Source organism: Anguilla anguilla, chromosome 17, assembly GCF_013347855.1.
Source record: "Anguilla anguilla isolate fAngAng1 chromosome 17, fAngAng1.pri, whole genome shotgun sequence".
Taxonomy (NCBI): Eukaryota; Metazoa; Chordata; class Actinopteri; order Anguilliformes; family Anguillidae; genus Anguilla; species Anguilla anguilla.
The window spans coordinates 12,471,526-12,491,595 of record NC_049217.1 but is presented as its reverse complement, the minus strand read 5'-3'; the positions used below and the strand labels follow the sequence as shown (position 1 = coordinate 12,491,595).

The 20,070-nt window shown below is 48.3% G+C and overlaps 1 protein-coding gene across 1 annotated transcript in view; it reads right to left on the bottom strand.

Annotated features, from left to right (window-relative positions):
- The window catches only part of LOC118216985 (myosin-11-like), a 24,753-nt gene extending 4,943 nt beyond the window's left edge, over positions 1–19,810 (bottom strand). The window contains exons 1-36 of the mRNA XM_035398690.1: positions 19,669–19,810; positions 16,088–16,450; positions 15,454–15,610; positions 15,215–15,242; positions 14,807–14,897; positions 14,492–14,521; positions 13,467–13,559; positions 13,290–13,353; positions 12,620–12,718; positions 12,281–12,424; positions 12,016–12,111; positions 11,520–11,638; positions 11,215–11,367; positions 10,693–10,866; positions 10,132–10,305; positions 9,749–9,863; positions 9,471–9,664; positions 9,131–9,252; positions 8,889–8,958; positions 8,273–8,433; positions 8,080–8,188; positions 7,679–7,810; positions 7,333–7,539; positions 6,843–6,980; positions 6,373–6,496; positions 6,020–6,191; positions 5,494–5,706; positions 4,606–4,750; positions 3,990–4,196; positions 3,505–3,609; positions 2,745–2,897; positions 2,168–2,416; positions 1,685–1,897; positions 1,219–1,431; positions 658–819; positions 280–408 (exon numbers count right to left, since the gene is read on the bottom strand). Of these exons, the coding sequence (XP_035254581.1) occupies positions 280–408; positions 658–819; positions 1,219–1,431; positions 1,685–1,897; positions 2,168–2,416; positions 2,745–2,897; positions 3,505–3,609; positions 3,990–4,196; positions 4,606–4,750; positions 5,494–5,706; positions 6,020–6,191; positions 6,373–6,496; positions 6,843–6,980; positions 7,333–7,539; positions 7,679–7,810; positions 8,080–8,188; positions 8,273–8,433; positions 8,889–8,958; positions 9,131–9,252; positions 9,471–9,664; positions 9,749–9,863; positions 10,132–10,305; positions 10,693–10,866; positions 11,215–11,367; positions 11,520–11,638; positions 12,016–12,111; positions 12,281–12,424; positions 12,620–12,718; positions 13,290–13,353; positions 13,467–13,559; positions 14,492–14,521; positions 14,807–14,897; positions 15,215–15,242; positions 15,454–15,610; positions 16,088–16,429 (5,097 nt within the window). The 5' untranslated portion in view covers positions 16,430–16,450; positions 19,669–19,810. The remainder of the gene's footprint in view (positions 1–279; positions 409–657; positions 820–1,218; positions 1,432–1,684; positions 1,898–2,167; positions 2,417–2,744; positions 2,898–3,504; positions 3,610–3,989; positions 4,197–4,605; positions 4,751–5,493; positions 5,707–6,019; positions 6,192–6,372; positions 6,497–6,842; positions 6,981–7,332; positions 7,540–7,678; positions 7,811–8,079; positions 8,189–8,272; positions 8,434–8,888; positions 8,959–9,130; positions 9,253–9,470; positions 9,665–9,748; positions 9,864–10,131; positions 10,306–10,692; positions 10,867–11,214; positions 11,368–11,519; positions 11,639–12,015; positions 12,112–12,280; positions 12,425–12,619; positions 12,719–13,289; positions 13,354–13,466; positions 13,560–14,491; positions 14,522–14,806; positions 14,898–15,214; positions 15,243–15,453; positions 15,611–16,087; positions 16,451–19,668) is intronic.
- Between the last annotated feature and the right edge of the window lie 260 nt (positions 19,811–20,070).

Below are 20,070 nucleotides of genomic sequence, written 5' to 3'. Positions count from 1 at the left end.
ACTGGACTACAGCCTTCCACCGGCTCTGTTGTTGCTTTAAACTGATTTTGGGAGTTTAACAAATATGTCTTTGTCAATGGCATGTATTTTTGACCTGTCAGCTATCTCAGAAATTGGAATAAAAACCTTCAAGCAAGGTTTGTATTGCTAATTTAATGTCACTATGGGGGTGAGCGGAAGAAAAGGGGGGAATCTTTGTTTATGTGAAATTGTGATGTCAGTATAAACAGCACATTGATATCTGTATATGTGATCTGCACTTGGCAGGGCAGACCGCACCTCCTGTAGCTGGATGAGGTCGGTCTCCAGGCTCCTGGCCTTCCTCTCGGTCTCTCTAAAGGAGGACAGCACCTCCTCCCGGGCAGAGCGAGAGTCGTCCACCTCCCTCTGCAGGTCCTTGGCCAGGGCCTGGGGGAGGAGAAAGAAGGAGGTGCCTATGAGAGGAGGAGCTGACATGTGAGAGGTGGGGTCCACATATGATGGTCGGAGCCAATCAAAAAGGAGTGAGGACAGAGAAAGGGGTGGGACTAACATATGAGGGACAAGGCCACTCCATGAAGGACAGGGGAAGTATGAGAGGGGCAGATGAGCCTCATTAGGGGTGGGGCCAAGGACATGAGGTGGGGCCAGCCCGTGAGGTGCAGAGGCGGAGCTTACCTGCACCTTACGCAGCTGCTTGACAGCCTCGTCATGACCGCGGCTGCTCATCTCCACTTGGTCCTCCAGGTCCTTCAGGTCCCCCTCCAGCTTCTTCTTAGCGGCTGCCATCACAGCCCTCTGTTTCCGCTCATCCTCCAGATTAATCTCCAGCTCCCGCACCTGCAACGGTCAGCACGCTTAGTTACAAACACCGCTCTCACAGAGTATTGATTGGTCAACAGAGTATTAACTGATTGGTTGACTGGTTGGTTGACCGACAGCAGATTGGTTTTTTGATTGACAGAATGCTGATTGGTAAACTGGCTGACAGACTGCTGATTGGTCAGTTGACAGACTACTGATTGGTCAGTTGACAGAGCACTGATTGGCCAGTTGACAGACTGCTGATTGGTTAGCTGACAGACTGCTGATTAGTCAGCTGACAGACAGCTGATTGGCCAGCTGGCAGACAACTGATTGGCCAGTTGACAGCCTGCTGATTTGTCTGCTGACAGAGCGCTGATTAGTCAGTTGAAAGCCTGCTGATTGGCCAGCTGACAGTCAGAGTGCTGAGAGTACCTGTTTGAGCAGGTGTCTGCTCTTCTCCTCGCCCTGCTCCTCGCGGGCCTGCAGGTCCCGCTCGTGCTGCCCCTTCAGCGCCTGCATGTTCACCTCCAGCCGCAGCTTGGCGTCCTCTGCGGCCTGCAGCTCGTCCTCCAGCTCCTCCACCTGCACCAGCATCTCCTCCACCTGTGCCTCCAGCCCTCGCTTCGCCTTCTCCAGCTCGTGAACCTGCCGACCGGAGGAAGAGTCAGGCCGGGCTCTTGTACAAACATACATTCTCAGTAGACATCAAGGTTATGAGGTGTGTGGGGGCTGGTGCAAATGAAGATGTGTGTGTAGGAGGAGTAAGAGTGTAAACAGGTATATGAGTGTGTGGTGTGCAGGCATATGAGGTAACGTATGAGATTAGGTATGTACATAAACTGGAGTATGGGTGCATGAGGTGTATGAAATGTATGGATGTACGAGGCGGAACGCTCACACTCTTGCCAACGTCGTCCTTGGAGCTGACCAGGTCCTCCATCTCGGCACGGAGGGCCTTGTTACTCCTCTCCTGCTCCTCGCAGTAACGCTGCGCCTCCTCCAGCGCCCGAGTCAGCGACAGCACCCGAGTCTCCTTCTCCCGCAAATCCGCCTCCGCGCGATCGCGCTCCTCTGCAAACTTACAGGAGGCACTCTTCTCCTCCGCCACCATCTACCACACAGAGGATAATAACCTTCTCCTCCGCCACCATCTACCACACAGAGGATAATCCTGAGATAACCTTCTCATCTGACATTATCTAGCACAGAGAGGGGATAATAGGAGATGCTATTCTCCTATTAGAACCATTTTTCAGTTTAGTGATTTGAAATGCATAATCTTACCACACTTGCTGGAAAAGTCACAGAAGTGTCAAAGACAGGGGCTTAGACAGGAAACTCAGGTGAGGTGTCTGCTAACCGGGCTAATTCGTGGACTCACCTGGTCAAATTTCTTCTGCTTCTTCTCCAGGCTGGAGACGAGCTGGCGCTGGTTGTCCAGGTCCACCAGCAGGTCGTCCAGCTCCTGCTGCAGGCGGGCCTTGCTTTTGTCCAGCTTGTCGTAGGCGGAGGCCTTCTCCTCGTACCGCAGGCCGGCCCCGTCCAGGTCCCGCTGCAGCCGCCGCTTGCTCTCCTCCAGCAGCTCCAGGCTGCTGCTCAGCTCGTCCACCTTCTTCCTGGAGTCTGACAGCTAAGGGGGGGGGGGGAACTGGGGTCAGAGCTGAGCGTGCCAAACGCACAACCCTGAATCCTGGCTGCACAGACACAGCTCAATAGCTGTTAGGTCAGGGAAAGCCTCTAGTCCCGCCCCTAGCCCTGCCCCCACCCACCCTCGAGTCCTGCCCCTAGTCCTGCCCTCCCCCACCCTCTAGTCCCACCCCTATCCCTGCCCCCACCTACCATCTAGTCCCGCCCCTAGCCCTGCCCTCCCACCCTCTAGTCCCACCCCTAGCACAGCCCCCACAGCCCCTCTAGTCCCGCCCCTATCCCCTCCAGCTCTGCCCAGGCAAGGAGCTCACCTGTCCATTGAGGGAGGACACCTGCCTCTCGCAGCCCCTCCTGCCCTCCGCCTCCTCCTCCAGCTGCTCCTGCAGGGCGTTGCGGTCCTCCTCCGTCTGCCGCAGGCGTGCAGAGATGTTCAGCTTCTGCCGAGTCTCCTCTGCCAGCAGCCCCTAGGAGGTTAAAATCTGTGATGTTACCAGCAGGACCCTCCCAGGCACAAGCATAGGAAGGAAGGCATTTTGTGGTGTATGTATGACCTATGTGCTGCTGTATGTGTGTGTAATGGTGTATGACGTATGTGTGGCGTTGTATGTGAGTGGTATGTACGGTGTGTAATGGTTTATGGTGTTGTAAGGCGTGTGGTGATTTGTGAGGTTGGGTACCTGGCTGTCTTGCAGTTGGGAGCTCAGGCTGGTGGGGAGGCAGTAGCGTCTAGTGCACAGTGATAGTGCACAGTGTGTAACGGTGTACAGTGCGTAATGGTGCACAGTGTGTAATGGTGTGCAGTGTGTAATGGTGTACAATGTGTAATGGTGCACAGTGTGTAATAGTGCACAGTGTGTAATGGTGTACAGTGCGTAATGGTGCACAGTGTGTAATGGTGTGCAGTGTGTAATGGTGTATGGTGATTTGTGAGGTTGGGTACCTGGCTGTCTTGCAGTTGGGAGCTGAGGCTGGTGGGTAGGCAGTGGTGTCTAGTGCACAGTGTGTAATGGTGTGCAGTGTGCAATGGTGCACAGTGTGTAATGGCGTATGGTGATTTGTGAGGCTGGGTACCTGGCTGTCTTGCAGTTGGGAGCTCAGGCTGGCCACTTCTTTGCTAAGCTTGATGTTTTTGCTCTCGGCTTCATTCAGGAGGCCGGTCATGTTGTCCAGCTCCGCCTGTCAGAGGACCAGGTGTTGAGGTATATACATGACCATAGGATCTGAGCTTGTAAACAGAAGGTTATAGGTTCACATCCCTGGTGTAGCTCCTGCAACCCCTCATTAATGTATTTATCCTGAACCATTTCCCAACTAATATTTTCACATCTGTCCATCCTTGTTTATTTTATCAGTTTACTTTATGGTATTTCCCTTTTCCCTCAAGTTGTTTTATAATGATATTTAAAAAATAATAAAAAGGTTGTGTAAAAATAGAAATGATTCAATTCATATCCAGGCATATGATAACATTTAAGCCATTAGGTCATTTAACTTGGCAACTATGACTGCTACGCTGTGTAATTCTGCAACATGTAGCTGTTTTTTTAGGCGCTCACGGCTGTCTTGACGACGCGGTCCCCCAGCTCGGCTCTCTGCCTCTCGCTGTCGCTGTAGCGGGCCTGCAGGTCGGCCAGCTGCCCCTCCACCTTCTTCCTCTTGTGCTCCAGCTCCTGCTTGGCGCTGGTCAGGGAGCGCACATCCGTGCTCAGTTCAGCCAGCTCCTGCTCCAGCGCCACCTTCGCCTTCTCCACACTGGACTTAGCCTGCAGGGGTACGTCAGAGACCACTGCTTTTATTGCACTGTAATGCAGGTAAGACTGTGTTTGTACCCGTTTGTACTGTACTACAGGTAAAAGTGTGTTTGTACCCATTTGTACAGTAATACAGGTAAAGGTCTGTTTTTTACCCGTTTGTCCTGTAATACAGGTAAAGGTCTGTTTGTACCCGTTTGCACTGTAATACAGGTAAAGGTGTGTTTGTACCCGTTTGCACTGTAATACAGGTAAAAGTGTGTTTGTACCCGTTTGCACTGTAATACAGGTAAAAGTGTGTTTGTACCCGTTTGCACTGTAATACAGGTAAAAGTGTGCTGGTACCCGTTTGCACTGTAATACAGGTAAAGGTGTGCTGGTACCCGTTTGCACTGTAATACAGGTAAAGGTGTGCTGGTACCCGTTTGCACTGCTCCAGCTGCTCGCTCAGCTCCTCCGCAGCCTGTGTGTGCTTCTGCCGCAGCTCCTGCACCTGCGCCTCATGGGCCCGCCCCTCTTCCTCCAGCGTTTGCTTCAGCAGAGCAACTTCCTGTTCCCTCTTCACCCTGCAGGGAACATCCCACATGCACTGTTACTATCTAATCTAATCACATACACACAGACACACACACACCCTCGCCCACACACTCAGAAACACAAGCACACATGCCCAGACACACACGCACACACACACACACACACGCACAGACACACACATACACACACACACACACAAACACACATGTACTCACACATGTACACGCACTCACAAACACACACATACACACACACGCACAGACACACACATACACACACACACACACAAACACACATGTACTCACACACGTACACGCACTCACAAACACACACACACACACACACATGAACAAACACACTCACACACACACCCTGTCTCACATACTGAAGGCACACTGGGTCAGACTAATAAAGCAGAGCATCTGCCCCAGTATGCCTTAAATGAACACACTCTCCACACTGCTGCCGCAGGGAGGCGACAGTGTAGCACAGTGGGTAAGGAACTGGGCTTGTAACCGAAAGGTCGCAGGTTCGATTCCCGGGTAAGGACACCGCCGTTGTACCCTTGAGCAAGGTACTTAACCGAAATTGCTTCAGTATATATCCAGCTGTATAAATGGATAAAATGTAAAATGCGGTGTAAAAGTTGTGTAAGTCGCTCTGGATAAGAGCGTCTGCTAAATGCCTATAATGTAATGTAATGTAATGGGAGGGAGTTCAGATCCCGATCTGATGTGGGATTAGAACCTGCGACCCGCTGGCGAGCGCTCACCGGAGCTCCTGCTGGGCAGCGGTGGTGTCGAGGGTGTCCTCCAGCTCGGACTTCAGCGCCTCCAGCTCGTCTCCCAGGTCCTGCCGGGCCCTCTCCACCTTCGCCCGGGCGGAGCGCTCCGCCTCCAGGTCGTCCTGCGCCTCGGACAGCAGCCCCTCCAGCTCCCTGATCCGCTTCAGAGCGCCGCTCTTCTGCACTGCCTCCTCCTCCACTCTGCAGCACACAGCAGCAGGGAGGAGCGTGACAGGGACGAGCATGAGAACACACACTGAGCACACGCCACTATCAAAAACACGCACACTGACCAGAACACATGCAATTACCAACAGCACATACACTGACCAGAAAATACACAACCACCCAGAGCAGAACACACACCATCAGTAAGAACATACACCTCACACACATCTTAACCCTTCAGAACACACACCAGAGGGTGGAGTAGGAGTGTTAATGAATAATGGGACAGATCAGGGCAGGGCAGGGCTGGGAGGGGCAGAGAAGGGTGGGGCGGTGCCATGCCTACCTCACAGCTGCAGCTTGCAGATCCTCATCTCTCTTGGCCAGCTGGGCCTTCAGCTCCTCTACCTGGGCCTGCATGTCAGCAGTCTGCTCCAGCAGGTCTGCCTGCTCCCCCTCCAGCTTCCGCTTGGCCTTCTCCACGTCCTGCCTGGCCTTCTCCTCCTTCTTCAACCGCACTGTGTAAGGAGCAGAACCAATCAACCATTACTAAGTCTTTACTCAAACACACCATGCATAGAGCGGGGTCAGTGCTAGAGACACACATTAGAGTGTAGACTGGTGTATGTAGTGCTGTATGCATGAGTGTTCATGAATTAGAGCGTGTAGTGCCATATGTGTTAGCATGTGTGTACTGACCCTCCAGTTCCGATATCATGGACTCGTGTTTGTTCTTCAGCTTGGTCAGGTTCTTTGATTTCTCCTCTTCCTCGGCTAGGTTGGAGCTGAAGTCCACTACCCGTTCCTCTAACAGCTTCTTCTCCTGAAATTCACAGCACAGCGTAACTATAGTGGAAGGGCCCTGACTGAAATGGGAGGAGCTGACTGCAGAGGGTGGAGTCTGACTGGAGAAGAAAAAGTGGGAGGAGCCGAACTGAAATGAGGGATGCTTGACTGCAGAAGGAGAATTGGGAGGAGCCTGACTTTAGTGGGAGGAGCCTGACTGCAGAAGGAGAAGAGGAAGAGCCTGCCAGAAGTGGGAGGAGTCTGACTGTTGAAGGGGAAGTGGATGGAGCCTGACTGAAGAGGGAGGAGTCTGACAGTAGACGTGGTAGAAGGAGGGGCCTGGAGTGGACGCAGTCTCTGCCCTTCCAGTGTTTCTGACTCACCTTCTGCAGCTTGCTCTTCTGGTCTTCCATCACCAGGATGTCGTCCTCCAGCTTCTTAATCTTCCCATCAGCCGCCACCTTCTCCAGCTGCAGCTTCTGCCGGGCGTCCCCCTCGCCCCCCAAGTGCTCCTCCAGCTCCTGGAGCCAGAGTTAACACAGCCTTGATTAAACACCACACCACGTTCAGCACGACAGCTGTCTGAATTCACATGTTTTCAGAGTGCTTTTGCTGTCTGTGTGCTTTGGTAATACCATACTTTGTCTTGCCTCATCATGAGGGTGAGAGAAAGGGCTTATTTGTGAGCTGGGAAGTGAGGATGTGTGTATCTGTGTGTGAGCAGTGTGTACTTGTGTGCAGGAGGGTGTAGGGTTGTGTACCTGTGTGTAGGAAGGTGTAGGTGTCTGTAACTGTGTGTGAGGAGTGTGTAACTGTGCATGGGAGGGTGCAGGTGGGTGTACCCGCGTGAGAGGTAGGGTGGAGAAGGCTCACCTGTATTTGCTGCTGCATCTTCTTCCTCTCGGCCTGCATGGCCTGGCCTCGCTCCTCCTCCTCCTCCAGTCGCGTCTCCATCTCCTGCAGGATCTCCTCCAGCTCCTGCTTCCTGGCCTCCAGCTGAACCCGCAGCTCCTCCGCCTCGGCGTAGAGTTCGGCCTCCGTCTGCAGCCGCTCCTGCAGCTGGGTCTTCTCCTCCAGCAGCTGAGGGGTGGAGGGAAGGAGGGAGGGGAAGAAGAGCACCTTTCCTCAATCACTTCACTCATCCCAAATCTCATAACTGTCCCGAACGCTGAAAACGCTGGCTGTAGTTAAACTGTGGCTGCGTTCACGAGAGCTCCACCTGTGCGTGCTTTTGGGTGATCTCCTTCAGCTCCGACTCAGACCTCTGTGCTATTTCCTTAGCTTTCTGAAGCTCCTCCTCCTTCTGGGTCATTTCCTCTTCCTGTCTGGTGACCTGTAGCAGGGGCTTCACCTGGGAGTCAACAAGAGCACATTCAATGAACTAAAGCTGCACTTAAACACACTGGCACCCCGGAATATATTTTTTCACCCTACACACTGTATCTCACACTGTATACTGACAGCCTCTTACTGCTTCTAGATTTACAGCAACACATGGAAAACTCCAGAAGTTGCAAAGTTACAGCCCTGTATTTATTATCAGTGTTGTTGTGATGATTATTGTGGTTATATAATCCCTGTAGTCCCTGTTTTCCAGGTGGCAGGTGTATTAAAGCTCACCTTGGTGAAAAGCCTCCACCACTGCCAGTTCCTCAGCTTCAGGTAGGCGGCACAGTTCCTCTGGATCACCCTCATGGCCGTCAGCTGCTGCTGCCTCTTAGCAAACGCCCTGCGTGAGAAAGAGGCATTCTGGGTAAGCAGGAGCACATTGTCACCCCTAGGAACAATCCTTCAACAAGCGTAAGAATCTCACTTCCTGGCCAGGAAGCCACGAGCCTGGGACTGGAAGGCGATGATCACCACGGTGATCTTAATGTCCCGCTCCTCCTCCAGGTGGGCCAGCACACCTGTGCGGAAGAACACCTTGCTCTGGCCGATCCGGTACAGGTTGGGGTCCAGATCCAGGTGTTTGATCTATGCGGTGAGAGAATGAGTTGGGGTGAGGAAAAACAAATATAAAAACCTTAATACATGGGTGATAGAGCACAAAAACCCAGGAATACACCGTGTACTACACCATAAAAATACACCATGTATGACTGAATATATCTACCATGAGCATAGCCATTGCCCCTCTCAGTTATATATTTCACTGCATGTACTGGACATGTATTTACCATATTTCCAATACAATCTTCAAACTATGCCTGCAATGATCAATGTATTCTTATATGCAGTATGTTATGATGTACAGAATATGTTCCATAGATCCGAACATGTTATGAGTTCTTCCTGCGTGTCTCCAGAACACTCTTCTTTCTGATTCTGACTCTACTGCATTTAGCAGAGACCCACAAATGGGAAAATGTGAAACCTCCCCAAAAACTGTGAATGTTTGTGTTTAGTTGAATAAACACTGGCAGTCTCACCATCTGGGTGCAGGCCTGTTTACCATCCATGAAGCCTTTAGGAATGGCACCGGCAGCCAGGATCTCGTATCTGTGTGAACATCACACCAGAGACCGCTTAAAATACCATACACAAAGTTCACCTGTAACACACCTGAGCCTGGTCTGCTTACCTGTAACACACCTGAGCCTAAATTAATGAATGAAATGATAATATACAAATGAACAAACATGTAAAATAATGATGATGCTTATTCACTCACCGCTGGCGGAACTCCTGGAAGACGATGCGGTTGGGGAAGCCCTGCCGGCAGATTCGGATTCCCTCCAGCACCCCGTTACACCTGAGCTGCTCCAGGACCAGGTGAGCATCCAGCTTCCCAGCCTGCACCCAGAGCAGTGAAGCTTACTAACCTGCTGCTAGGCAATGCCTTTTTATTCACTTACAGTGCCACTGGACATCCCCCTTTGTACACTATATTCTTATAACTGATTATAACTTTACTCTTGAGAGTATACAGTGTGTATGTACAGTAAAACAGTGCTGTAACACAGTGTTGTGATGGTGAGTTAGCTGTACGCGCAGTAGTGGAGAGTGCGTACCCTCTTTTCGTGGTTGGGGATGATGCAGCGCACAAAGTTTGGCTGTGTGTTGTGCAGGGTGGTCATGAGCTTGGTCAGGGACTCCTTGTACAGTTGGCCCACGGTGCGGAACATGCCCTTCTTAGCCTTGGAGGGGCCGGGAGCGGAACTGCCCGACATCTTAGTGATGGTGTCCAGGCCAACCACACGATCCGCTGCGAGAGGGGGCGGGGCCAGAGTAAGTCACAACGTCGGCAAAACACCAACATGAGAGCCCCCACCCCGGCAGGGACACTCACTGTCTTTCCAGAGCTCCTGTATGAAATTGATGGAGGAGTTATTGAGCAGCTGAGTGACGTTGTCGTTGAGAGGGTCCATGTTCTTGGTCAGCCAGTTGGAGGCGTTGTAGTCCACCTGCATGGGAAAACAGGACATTAGGGGGTCACATCAGGTCACCTGCTAAAAACCAAACAGCTAACTCACAATCATACAAGGGATTGAGAATAGAATAGAATAGAATAAAAACTTCAGGTTAAAAACGTTTAAGTCATTTGTGGTTCCTGGCATAATTTCAATCCATTTAAAAATCAACAGGGTGTTTCTGTAATGCAGCTTTAAATTGTGCAGAAATGCAATGTAGGTGAAATAAAGAAGCAGAGAGGCTGATGGCATTTAACCCCACCCTGCCAGCGTAGTGCTGCACAGAGAACTCCGGTTGGCTCTTCAGCTGTTTGGGTTTGGAGAACTTGGGGTGGCTGGCCTGTGTGTTCATCAGCTTCTCCACGAAGGAGACGTCTGTGGCCTTGGGGAACCAGCATTCCTCATCCAGCAGGGCCAGGATACCTGGGGGGTTATTCTGCGGGTACACACCCTGAGTCAGGTACAGTAAACCCTCACACAGGTACACACACCTGAGTTCGGTACAGGTACACCATCACACAGGTACACACAGCTGAGTTAGGTACAGGTAAACCCTCACACAGGTACACACACCTGAGTTCGGTACAGGTACACCATCACACAGGTACACACAGCTGAGTTAGGTACAGGTAAACCCTCACACAGGTACACACACCTGAGTTCGGTACAGGACACCATCACACAGGTACACACAGCTGAGTTAGGTACAGGTAAACCCTCACACAGGTATACACACCTGAGTACATATATGCTATCATACAGGGAAAGAGCCAGGGACAGAGTGTGAGAGGTGGGTGTTAGGCGGACGGACAGACAGACGGACCGGTCTCTCGATGAGGTCGATGCAGGGCTGCAGGTCCAGGCCGAAGTCGATGAAGCTCCACTCGATGCCCTCCCGCTGGTACTCCTCTTGCTCCAGGATGAACATGGTGTGGTTGAAGAGCTGCTGCAGCTTCTCGTTGGTGTAGTTGATGCAGAGCTGCTCAAATGAGTTATCCTGCAGAACATTGAGAACATACCTGTCATCTTCCTTCCTCTTCAGGAGAAACTTCTCTGGACTTCAAAATTCACTTCATTGATGTCTTGAACTCACAAGGGGTTTTGAACAACCAAGGACTTTGAAGGCGATTTGGCAATGGTGGTAATCTTGAGTAAAACACCTTGTAATCACAAGATAATGAAGCGCTGGTGTGTAATGTCATGACAGGCAATTTGAGAAGTAACACAGTAGGTGTTAAACCTAACTCTAACCCTAGCTTTGAGCTGAGCGGGTAGGTTTACAGTGCAGAGGTGCAGGGGCTTATTTTGGGGATGACTTCAGGACTGATTTTGGGGGGTCCCCCACCTCAAAGATCTCAAAGCCGGCGATGTCCAGGATGCCGAGGAAGGAGGAGCCCTGCCTCTTGGTCTTGTCCAGCGCCTTGTTGACGCGCGCCAGGATCCAGCGGAACAGACGCTCATACATGGCCTTGGCCAGAGCCTCCACCGCAAAGTCCGCCTGCAGGGAAGGAGAGGCTATTTAAATAAAGCACACACACGCACGCACACACACAGACACACACACTCATATGCACACACACACAATCATTTTTAAGGTGTGTGACACACTCTGGGTAGTATCATACACCTGAATATGATGAGTATCTGTACCTGCTCCTTGGTCTGGGCCTTCTGCACCACCTCTCTGCCCACCTTGATGCGGGGGGTGAGGATGGCACGGGTGAAGTCCGTCACGTTGATGCCCTGCAGGTGGCACACCTTCTGAGCCGCTGAGAGCGAGAGACAGAGAAAACAAAACACAAATAGAATATTGTCACCATGGTTACGCCAGTGCCAGCCCTTACACATAAATTATTACACACATAATTACAATAACATCAAAGACATAACTTGAAGGAAAGCGGGTGGTTGGGCACACCAAGAGGTTATCGAACATCGCTGTGTAGGCTGTCTGCTCAACGAGTATTTTGTCCAGACTAACTTATTCCCAGAGTTTTAATTCATAATGCAAAATTCATCTCTTCATTGAGTTGACATTATTTTAATGAGGATCTCCTGGAATGGTATTCTTTGTCAGGTCTGATATTAACAGCTGTTTCAGAGAGCAATCTGAAGCTGTGCGTCTCCACCTGTCTCCCTCGCTCACCTGTGTTGTCGGGCATGGTGGCTTGCTCCTGGTTCCTCTCCTTCTTAAACTCAATGTTCCCCAGCTGCAGAACCGTGGAGACCACCTTCATAATCCCTGTGTGGGGGAGGAGGGGGGAGGGTGGCGGGTGTTACCCTGAATGGTGCTTTATGAATGCCATCCATTATCACCTTCACCATGAACCCCATCAATATCTCCACCACCATCAAGACTATCATCAGCATCATGATCTTCATCGCCGGTGTATCTGCGGAACAGTCCGTACCGAGCTGCTCTTCCTCGGTGAAGCCCATGATGTCCATGGCCTCCAGCGTCTCGTTGTACATCTCGTCGTCCTGTTGTCCTGGTAACTGCATGTGCCCCGCAACCAGGAAGCGGTAGCTGCTGAAGTTCTCCAGCAGCAGCTCCTCTGCAGAACACAACCATCCAGTTACAATCTGGCTCTGGTCCTGGAGAGCCACAGAGTCTTCTGGCTTCTGTTTGTTACTCAACAATGGAGCAGCACAGCAATTTATCAGCTACAGCAGTCGATCACACAACTAACTCAGGTGAACATGTGAGCAGGTAGACAGGTGAGCAGTGAGTTGTGGTGTCAGGAATTCACCTCTCTGCTTGTCCTTGGCTCCGGCCACCAGGTAGTAGAAGATGTGGAAGGAGCGCTCAATCATAGCCTGTCGGATACAACGAGACTTCTCCAGGAGGTCTGCAGGCGTCAAAGGGTTAAGAAGGAAATCTGTGGCGTGAGAGTCCCTTATCAAAAAGAGCAACAACCTAAACCCCCTTACCCCATACCACACTAAAACATCAGAAATCACAGCTGTGTCCCTTTCCCAATATATAATACACATACACATTCCAAACCCTAGGATAGGTGCATGGCTGGCAGTATAGAGCACACACCGAGCAAACACACAGACTTTAAATAAGTCAGCCAGAAACTCAACTACAGATTCTCTATGTGGACCGTTCGGTCTCTCTACTACTGAAGCAGAAACAATAAAATTGTATGCATCCTTTGCATCAAATGATGCATACTGTATCACTGTAAACTCTTGCTCTCAACCAGAACCTCACAGAATAAAGCAGACAAATAGGATGGAAGTAATGCAGGAAGTAACGATCCAGCTACTATGGACCGTCTATGGAAAACAGCTCTTATAAGGCAGGTCTCTGAATGCATAGCCTGTCCAATCAAAGACTTTCCCTGTGTTTGATTTTGTCATGTTAAACAGCTGTGGGCAGGTCGAGCTCTTAGTGTCACAGTTTCAGGATACACGTCTCGATGTTGGCTCCAACGATGTAGCCTGTCACGTCAAAGTTGATTCGGATGAATTTTCCCTATGGGAAGAGTCAAGTGGACTGATGAGAAATAACACAATAACACAAACACAGTGCTGCTGATAGACAAGAGCGTTAAAATGGAGAAAAAAGGCAAGATTGTGTTCACTCACAAAACGGGAGGAGTTGTCATTCTTGATGGTCTTGGCATTTCCAAAGGCTTCCAGAATGGGGTTAGCTTGCAGGAGCTGCTTCTCCAGCTCCCCCTGGTGGACCATAATGGGATGCAACATCCACACAATCGGCCAAATACATTAAACGTAAAAACTTCAGGCGTCACACACTAACAAAATTAAAATGAACAAATGTCCAAATGTTCAAACAACAAAAACAGACAAAACACATAAAAGCAATTGTGCTAAAGCATAGTGACAAAGAGAGATTGAAGTTTGAAGGAAATGAAGAGATGGGGGGTAGGGTCACTCTCTGATTGGATGATACATTCAGAGTTATGGGGAAAGTGGGCGGACACTGTCATGCACACGCTGCTCTGTGAAAGTGGGGTGAAAGGTGCCGTGACTAAACAAAATGAATCCACCAGAATAACCTGTCTGATTCACCTTAATGATACAGATCTACTCTATTAGTGTGAAAAAAAGCTACAGTCTAATGTGCACGTGAAATACTGTCACTACTCTGCAGTCTCTCAGTGAAGCTAATATGCAGATGGTCAATATCAGCCCACAGCCTACCTTTAGTGTGTTTTTTATCAGAATGGCAAGCTGTAACATGCAGTGCTCGAGCTACACATGCCAAACACGTGAACTGTCAATCTCCCTCTTGGTACTCACATAAGCTAACTGTGATCCTGACTGCCGCGTTTAGGAGAGAGAGAGAGAGATGGGATAGGTGTTAAAGGCGTCATTTCGACAGGCAGCAAGTGAGTCAAACTCATCATTTACCCACAGGCACACCTCCGATATCCGTTGGTCTAGAACAGTTCAACTGGACCATGGTTTAAAAGCCCTACAGGTGCTGCAGCCCTCCAGTGACCTTACAGTAGATTATCTTTGCTCTATGAAAGGCAAGCATCAGAGCAGCACCTCCACCAGCGAAGCCCCAAACAATGATCGACAACCATCACCATAACTTCCTGTTTCAAAGTCATTTCTGATTTACGATGACGACAGATCCATACCTTATTAAAAGATGATGAATTCGGATCCTGCTACAATAAAAAAAAGACACGTCACCTCTGAATCAAGTGAAATGGTTGTTGTTGATACTTAGATACCCCTGAGATAAATATTTCTTCTTTTAGTCATCTTTTTTGTGCACTGTAAACTCATGAGTAATTTTACAATTCTGTGTTAGATGATACGGAAAGTGTTGGAGGGTTAATTTATGGGTGGATGAGGGTGGAATTATGTGTATGAGGGTAATATCTCTGACCATGGGGGCAGAAGAAGGTGTAGAAGGCTATTATGAGAGGGTTGAATGGGGTAAAACTCACAGGGCATTTGCTCTTGTGTGAAGAAGCTACTACTGCCAGGTACTGGATCACCTTCTTAGTGTTCTCTGTCTTTCCTGCACCAGATTCCCCCCTACAGAGTGACCACACACAGACACACACACACACACACACCTATATTATTACTTGCTACTACACAGATGCATACACACACATCATTACCTGCTACTACACACACACACACACACACACACACACATGCACACACACACTCATATATGTACACACACACACACACATCTGCATCCAACCACATACACACATACGCACACGCACCAGCCAGTGTTGACTGCCACTACTTAATTTTCATAACGCATAATTTTGTGCAGACTGAAGAGTTAAAGGCAGTGTTGTGAAAGGCCCTGTGGTTCCCAGCATGCCTGTACTCACGTGCAGAGAATAGACTGGTCTTCTCGATCTGCAGAGGTGCAACCCAAACAAGCACACATCACTCACGGTTTACACATGGTCCACATACAGAGTTTACACATAGTGTAGGCACAATTTGGATGTGATTTAGACATGGTTTAGCCATATTTGAGACATAGTGATAAATATAATAAGACTGAATGCATTTGTACAGGTTTGTATACAGTATGTAGCGTGTTCCTGTGAGTGACAGGCCCCACCCTGCATCATGTTCCTGTAGGCATTATCAGCGATGGAGTAGATGTGGGGCGGAGCTTCGTGGCGTTTCTTCCCTTTGTACATCTCCACGACCTTCTCTGAATAGATGGGCAGCATTTTATACGGGTTTACCACCACACAGAACAACCCGGAGTAGGTCTGAAAGGAAGGAGAGTCACATAACTCATACAATACCAGCACAATCACATACTCATGCAATACTCACACACACACACATCATGCTCATATAATACACACACACACCTGTATCACACGTTCATACAGTACTCACACACACATCACATGCTCATACAATACTCCCACACATATCACACTCATATAATACACACACACACCTGTGTCACATACTCAGACAATACTCGCACATTTCTCACTCATACAATACTCACACACGTATCACATTCATACAATGCTCGAAGACATGTATAACATACTCATACAATACTTTAAAAAATGTTACATACTCAACAATACTTGCATGTACATGTCATATACGCATACTTTGGTGGTACTGACACCAAAGACACAAACACAATACAGTCAAAAGACTCACAAACATACTGCACATTGATATGTGAAGAGGGGTGCATGAGCCTGGCAGGGTGCTGTACTCACATAGATGAGCCCGGAGAAGTACCTCTCCTTCAGGTTGTGCAGCACGGAGGCCTCGTTCAGGCAGGTGAGCTCGGCCATGTCCTCCGCCTTGCTGAACTTGGGCGGGTTCATCTTCTGCACGTCGTCCCTGCCGACCGTCACCTTCCCGCTCCCGTCGGCCAGCGCCACCAGGACCTGGTCCCCGCGGTCCTCCAGGACGGAGGCCGCCTCGAACCCGTGCCGCTCGGACGGGATCCACACCAGCTTCCTGGCGGCCCAGTCGGCCTGCGCCGTGGGGTTGCTGCTGGAGCTCTTGTCCAGGAAGAGGAGCTTCTCGTCTTCGCTTGCGGTGCTGGCGGCCATCTTGGATTCCAAGGTGAGCTGCTGGATTTTCCCACAGGGTGGTTATCAGTCACAAAAACAGTCATTCAGGATTAGGACGTCACCTGCTATATAAATTGGTTTATTAGCTTAAGAGTCGCTTTAAATAGATGTTTTTTTATTATTTACTTTTATTTTAGTTTTTTAAGCAAATAAAAGCTGACAGGAGATATTATTTGGTATACCAGAACTGAGACCAATTATAAAATACATGTACTGAAAAGGTATGGTTTATGTTAGCTTCTATATTAGAGCTATGTAGATTGTCAGCATGAATATACTTTTATAAATATATTATATAAATACCAACACTCTCTCACACCCACAGGTGAGTATGCATACACATAGTCTTTTTCATTTATGCGCACACACACACACCATAGCCATACAGAGATATGCAGACTAGTGAAATGAGACCCAGCTTTTATAACTGTTGTGTGAGTGTGAAATGGAGAGCGAGTGTCATTCCCTTAATCACTCGCAATATTTCCCTTCACCTGTACAGGTGAGAGCTGATAGCGAACATTATCTCACATTACTATGCGTGTGGCAGCCAGGATAACAGCAGCTCCATCTCTCTACAGCTGTGACCATATAAGGAGGCAGCTCTGCATCCCTTGGAGGAAGCCCTTATAGGGAAGAGCCTGTGCGTGGCACACTGTATGCCACGCCATGAAGCAGGGGTCACTGGGGTCACACGCTGCTCTGCCTCGGCCAGGCCACAGTCCCTCCTTCCTCCACCCACCAAGAGTGCCAGAATGTTGCTACGGTGACCGGCTGAGGTAGTGAGACAGAGGGGTGCTGTGCACCTGTGACATTGCAGGTTAAAAAAAAAAGATAGTCAAGTTCTGCCATATTGCCAATTGATTGGGTGTTTTGAATGCTGGACTGTCACCTGACTCTGATAATAGCACAGGAGTAGCTGCCAGCTCACAGAGTGGCCCAGATCAGCAGCCTCTTCAGGGGTTATCTGCCTTTGGGAAGAACAGCTCCTTTTGTTTGAAATGAGTGCCATATAATGATTTACATGAGATTAAGGCTTCCAGTGGAGCCAGTCTACTCCTGTGCAGGTGGTGAATGCAGCCAGGATCTACTTCTGTGAGGTGAAGGGCCTCAGCTGATTACCCACAATCCCTCAGGTTAACACACAGGGTCAGGTGGGATCCAAACATACCTCCATAAGTTGGCTTTTAAACATTTATAGTGAAAATCATATGTAATTCTGAATTACAAATGAATTCCAGTAAAAACTTTTAAAAAAATAACAATTCTATAATTTTTTATGGTGATCCAACAGACCTCAAGAAAATTAAAATGTGTGTGGGGCAGTGACAGGTCTATTATTGTGAGTTTTGAAAAAGATAAATGAAATGATGCATATGCTACAGTGATGCAAATGCTTCAATACAGAGGGACGCTGCATACAGATGCTGAAAAAAATGTACGATAGCAACGCCTGGCTCATTAATGTAGATGCAAATGAAGTATCATTTGACTTTTGAATGATGGTCAATGTGATCCCTGAACCAAGGACGCCCATGGGTCATGTGACTATCTTTCTACATTGCAGGGACTGAAGTTTAACTCACTGCTTGTGAGAAGTGAACAGCAACCTAGCCTCGCACCCCCTCCCCTCACCCTGCCACACCCAGCTCCCCATGGATCCCAGCCTTTCTCCAAACAAATTGGTTACTTCTATAATTGTGCAGCCTGACCACACAGATCAAATGAGCAGCTCCTTAAGAGAGAGTGGGGCACATACACAAATCAAATGAACTCTTAATTTTAGACATTAGACATCTGTTAGCCATTGAGGTGAGCTGAAAAATGTAATTCAAACAGTTATCATACACATACAAATGATCATTCTCTCCCTGCACACACACACATACACACACAAGGTGCCCTGACGTACAGTAGGAACACAGACCCTGTCGTTTTTTCAGATGCTGCTGACCAGATACAGCATTAAGAACTATTGCAAGCCTAGAAACTCAAGAAGCTCTCTGTCCCAGCTCCCAACCCCACTACACTTGCCCCGACAATTCAATGCACTCAGCTGCTGGCACACCCCGAGTTAAAACAGGCCAAGGTCTCTGTCAGCCCTTTTCATTGAAAATGTCCACTTTTTCCCCTAAAAAGGGAATATGGGAAAAACCAGGTACTTTCTCAGATGAAGGAGTTCAGACAGTTTTAACCTTAGTGTGGTGACTGGAGTGCAACAGAGAATTTCCAAAACAAACCCAATATTCAGTCTCAAACCACTGCGCTTTAAGCCAGTCGAACTCCCAGAGCTGAATACACGTCACAGTTCAGTTTCTTCTATTAAATAGCCCATCATTTTTCTTCAGACGATCAAGGTTTATTTAGGTTTTTAAAAAAATATATTTTTTATTTTAATCCATTGATATCAAACAACTGGTGAAATTCAGAATGACAACTAATAAAATACAGACTGAAACGTGCTGTATATTATTCTGATTATGCGCAGGAGTCTCGAGCCAAAGCCAAATATTTGAATTTAATCTCAATTAAGGCAAACTAGGCGCCAAAGCAACGAACCAAACAAACCAAACACAGAACAAATTCTGGAATAATTTCACCCTGGCAGTGTCTTTGAACAGACAAACTTTATCCTAAAAAAATATTCTTCATATGATTGTTTACTCACATAAAGTCATTGCACACATATAAACACAGGTTACAAATGTGAACAGAAAAAAGTCAAATTCAGTGTTATATCAACTCTTATAGAGTACATATGGTCCCGAATGGACTCATATGTATTTTCTCATAGTTGAATTAACAATGGACATTGCATGGTATGCTATATTGCATCCAATTTTGGATGACTTAGCATCTGTAGCCTAAATCGGTTCTCGCCTGTTTCGCAGAATAAAAATACGGTTTCACTGCCAAGAGTAATATTGGAAGACAAAATCTACCCAGCCGCACTCACAATTGTCATTATACAAATGAGCGATGAGTGCTGTATTACATTTTATTCTCATTTAACCAAATATTAGTTTAGTTAAATATATAGCCACAGGTGATAGTCGTTCTTAACGATCAATTATCTTTATCAAAAGTTATTCTCATGCAGTTGCTTTACTTCATAGGAAATTGGGCCACTGCCATTCAACAGGACAATGGAATTTAGGAATTTAAGTTTATTCACAATACCTGGAGAAACAGGAAGTGTTTAAAAAAATGATACTCACAAAACCTACAACTTTTAGCTTGTGGGTGTTGGAATCTTTTAAGTCCTGGGGGTGTTAGCGGGGTAGTCCAGAGACAGAACAGTCCAAATGACCCGGTTATCATACCCAAGCAGGGTATTTAAACCGAATGCCCCGGCCTGAGGGAGGAGCGCTGCACGTGCACCCTGTCCGTTAGGCGCGCACATCATTCACTTGTTGGCTTGTAGGCTCAAACCCACGCAGAGAACGAAATGGGGGCTGAAATGTAAAAAATAAAATAATGATAGCGTATCTTTAAAATTAATGTTAAAATTTTAGGCCTAATGAGATTTTTTTTAAAATTATCATAGCCTACACACATATGAGAGCCAATATCACATAAATTAATAACAAAAACTACAACAATTTAGGTGTTAACGCCCC